Consider the following 2,289-nt stretch of genomic DNA (forward strand, 5'->3'; position numbering starts at 1 on the left):
TAGATATTTCTCAAAAGGAAATCTTTTAAGTTTCCACAAGAGTTTTCTTTTTTTTATTTGAAGTTAGTTTTTGGCTTCCGAGATTTTGCTATGCTTTCACTTTTCCTTTTCCATTTGGATAGAACCAATCTCGAAGTACCAACGGGGACTCTCCGTGGTTGGTAGGAGCTGTCAGTGCACGCTTCCTTGTGGTGGGACGTTGCACGTTCAAACCCCAGTAGTAAATTGAATAGTAACTGGTGGGGTCTGCCTAACGCCAGCTTGCCTTTAAGAAAAACAACAATCTCGAACCTTCTCGGCGTCCTCATACTAAATCGAGCTTGTGGCTTTCTCAGAGGCCACGAGTCCCATAAAACAGGACGAAACCTACTGGTGCCATGTGTAAGGTCGGGATTAAAAGATGACGTTTCCCCACTCCAAGCCTCTACTTGGAGAGTTGGAGTCCTATCTCCCCTCTATATAAACACATCCATCACCAACTCCCTACTCAGTATTCACTATTAAGCGTTGGAATTCCCTGAATCCCAAACACTCTCTGCCTCTCAGCCTGTGGACTTTGAACTCCTCTCCTTCTCCCTTGCCTCTTTTGGTATTCAAGACAGATATGGCCACCTCAACTGCACTGCAGTCCATCGTGGCGCCGACGAGGCCTCGTATTGGTGGAAAATGGAAATCTCATGCCACGTGTTTCCCAAGTCAGAGGCGTGCCATCTTCACCGTTCGATCTTCACTCGAGGTGAGTTCCATGTCCTGTATGTCGAAAGCAAACTCTGGTGCAGCGGTTGAGACGGTGTTTGGGTATTAGGTGTTGGAAAACTGGAGAATGTTCTTGGTTTTCCAACTTCTGAAGTGCTAGGAGGGCTGCCCAAGTATGTGTCTTTCTTGTTTGGTGCTCTTGGAGGAGTTGCAACGCCTGGCATTGCAATTCCGACTCTCTAAAAATATCGTGTTTTTCTTTACGTTTTTAGACTTGTGATGTTTGTATGAAAGTTTTCTCCAAAAAAAAACTTGTCATTTTAGAAAAGTTCTCTCCACTTTTCCTATAGAAAAAAAGTCTGGTGTGGGGACAAGACAACCTACTTTTTTCCTCGATTACACTTTATCTAGATAAAGTTTATGAAAAAAAATCCCCCCGTGATCCAACTCAATGAAGCATTTCTACTTTTTCCTTTTCATTTGTTTTTTTAAGTCGGGGAAGTTGTATTTTGCTTCTCAATGGAATAACATCCCAACTTCCCCACAAACACCATTTTGCATCATCCATAATCCAGAAAATCAGGATGAGCTGAGAAAAGAACTTCCATGATGTATGAGAAACATATCTTGGCAACGCTGGAAAATTTTACATGGGAAAATTTTATTGACTCCTTGGTTGTGTCCCCCACACTGACAGGACCGCCCAGAGGAACAGCAAGCACCAGTGACATCACCCACCCCGGCCCCACCTCAGGCTCGCCCTGCCCCACCAAAACAAAAGGTAACATTAATACCCTTACACGTAATCACCATCACATGCTGACTCATCTCAATCCCAACAGGTGAGCACCAAGTTCTCGGACGTGCTGGCATTCAGCGGGCCTGCACCGGAGAGGATCAACGGTAGGCTAGCCATGGTGGGCTTTGTCGCAGCCATGGCAGTTGAGTTGACCAAAGGTGATGACTTGGTCTCCCAGTTGGCTAGTGGGGGCCTGTGGTGGTTCGCCGGGACGACCGCACTGCTCTCGTTGGCCTCACTAGTGCCCATGTTCAAGGGCGTCTCTGCGCAGGCAAAGTCAGGCGGGCTGATGACTTCCGACGCTGAGCTATGGAATGGGAGGTTCGCCATGCTTGGTCTGGTGGCCTTGGTCTTCACCGAGTACCTCAAGGGTGGTGCCCTTGTGTAGCATGGTCAAAAGTCAAACATGTCATTTCTTAGCTTCTAATGAGCCACAAGTTCCCACCCTTGTGTTGGGTGCTCAAACATGTCATTCTATATGTACTTGAAATAGAAGTATAGATATTGACTAAAATTTATCTCTTTTTCTCTCTCTCTCTCTCTCTCTTTATATATATATATATATATATATATTATTTGCTACAGTGGTTGTACATACAATTTACCAGGGCCTCATTTTTTCAACCTTTTGCAAATTTTTTTTTTATGATATGTGATCTACATAGTTGGTTTGGTAGAAAATATGTTTTGGATAATGCATTTGCAACATGTAAGCAAGTTTTTTAAAGGCTTCAAAAATCAAAAAATAAATTTTTTATGACAAGAAACAAAATCCAATATTTGTTTTCTAGCAA

At 43.7% G+C, this 2,289-nt stretch overlaps 1 protein-coding gene across 1 annotated transcript; it reads left to right on the forward strand.

Moving 5' to 3' along the window:
• The first annotated feature begins 482 nt into the window (after positions 1–482).
• ELIP1 (Chlorophyll A-B binding family protein) lies at positions 483–2,009 on the forward strand. The gene is made up of 3 exons (XM_090019589.1): positions 483–736; positions 1,394–1,477; positions 1,539–2,009. The coding sequence occupies exons 1-3, from the start codon at positions 605–607 to the stop codon at positions 1,881–1,883; spliced, it is 561 nt and encodes a 186-aa protein (XP_089875715.1). The 5' UTR covers positions 483–604; the 3' UTR covers positions 1,884–2,009.
• Positions 2,010–2,289: the final 280 nt, after the last annotated feature.

The sequence above is a fragment of the Nuphar pumila genome, chromosome 10, assembly GCF_984573655.1.
Source record: "Nuphar pumila chromosome 10, dmNupPumi1.hap1.1, whole genome shotgun sequence".
Lineage (NCBI taxonomy): Eukaryota > Viridiplantae > Streptophyta > Magnoliopsida > Nymphaeales > Nymphaeaceae > Nuphar > Nuphar pumila.

Coding starts and splice junctions, on each gene's coding strand:
- ELIP1 (XM_090019589.1), top strand. CDS start 605: ATGGCCACCTCAACTGCACTGCAGTCCATCGTGGCGCCGACGAGGCCT. Junction 737..1,393: donor CCGTTCGATCTTCACTCGAG/GTGAGTTCCATG, acceptor CCACACTGACAG/GACCGCCCAGAGGAACAGCA. Junction 1,478..1,538: donor CTGCCCCACCAAAACAAAAG/GTAACATTAATA, acceptor CAATCCCAACAG/GTGAGCACCAAGTTCTCGGA.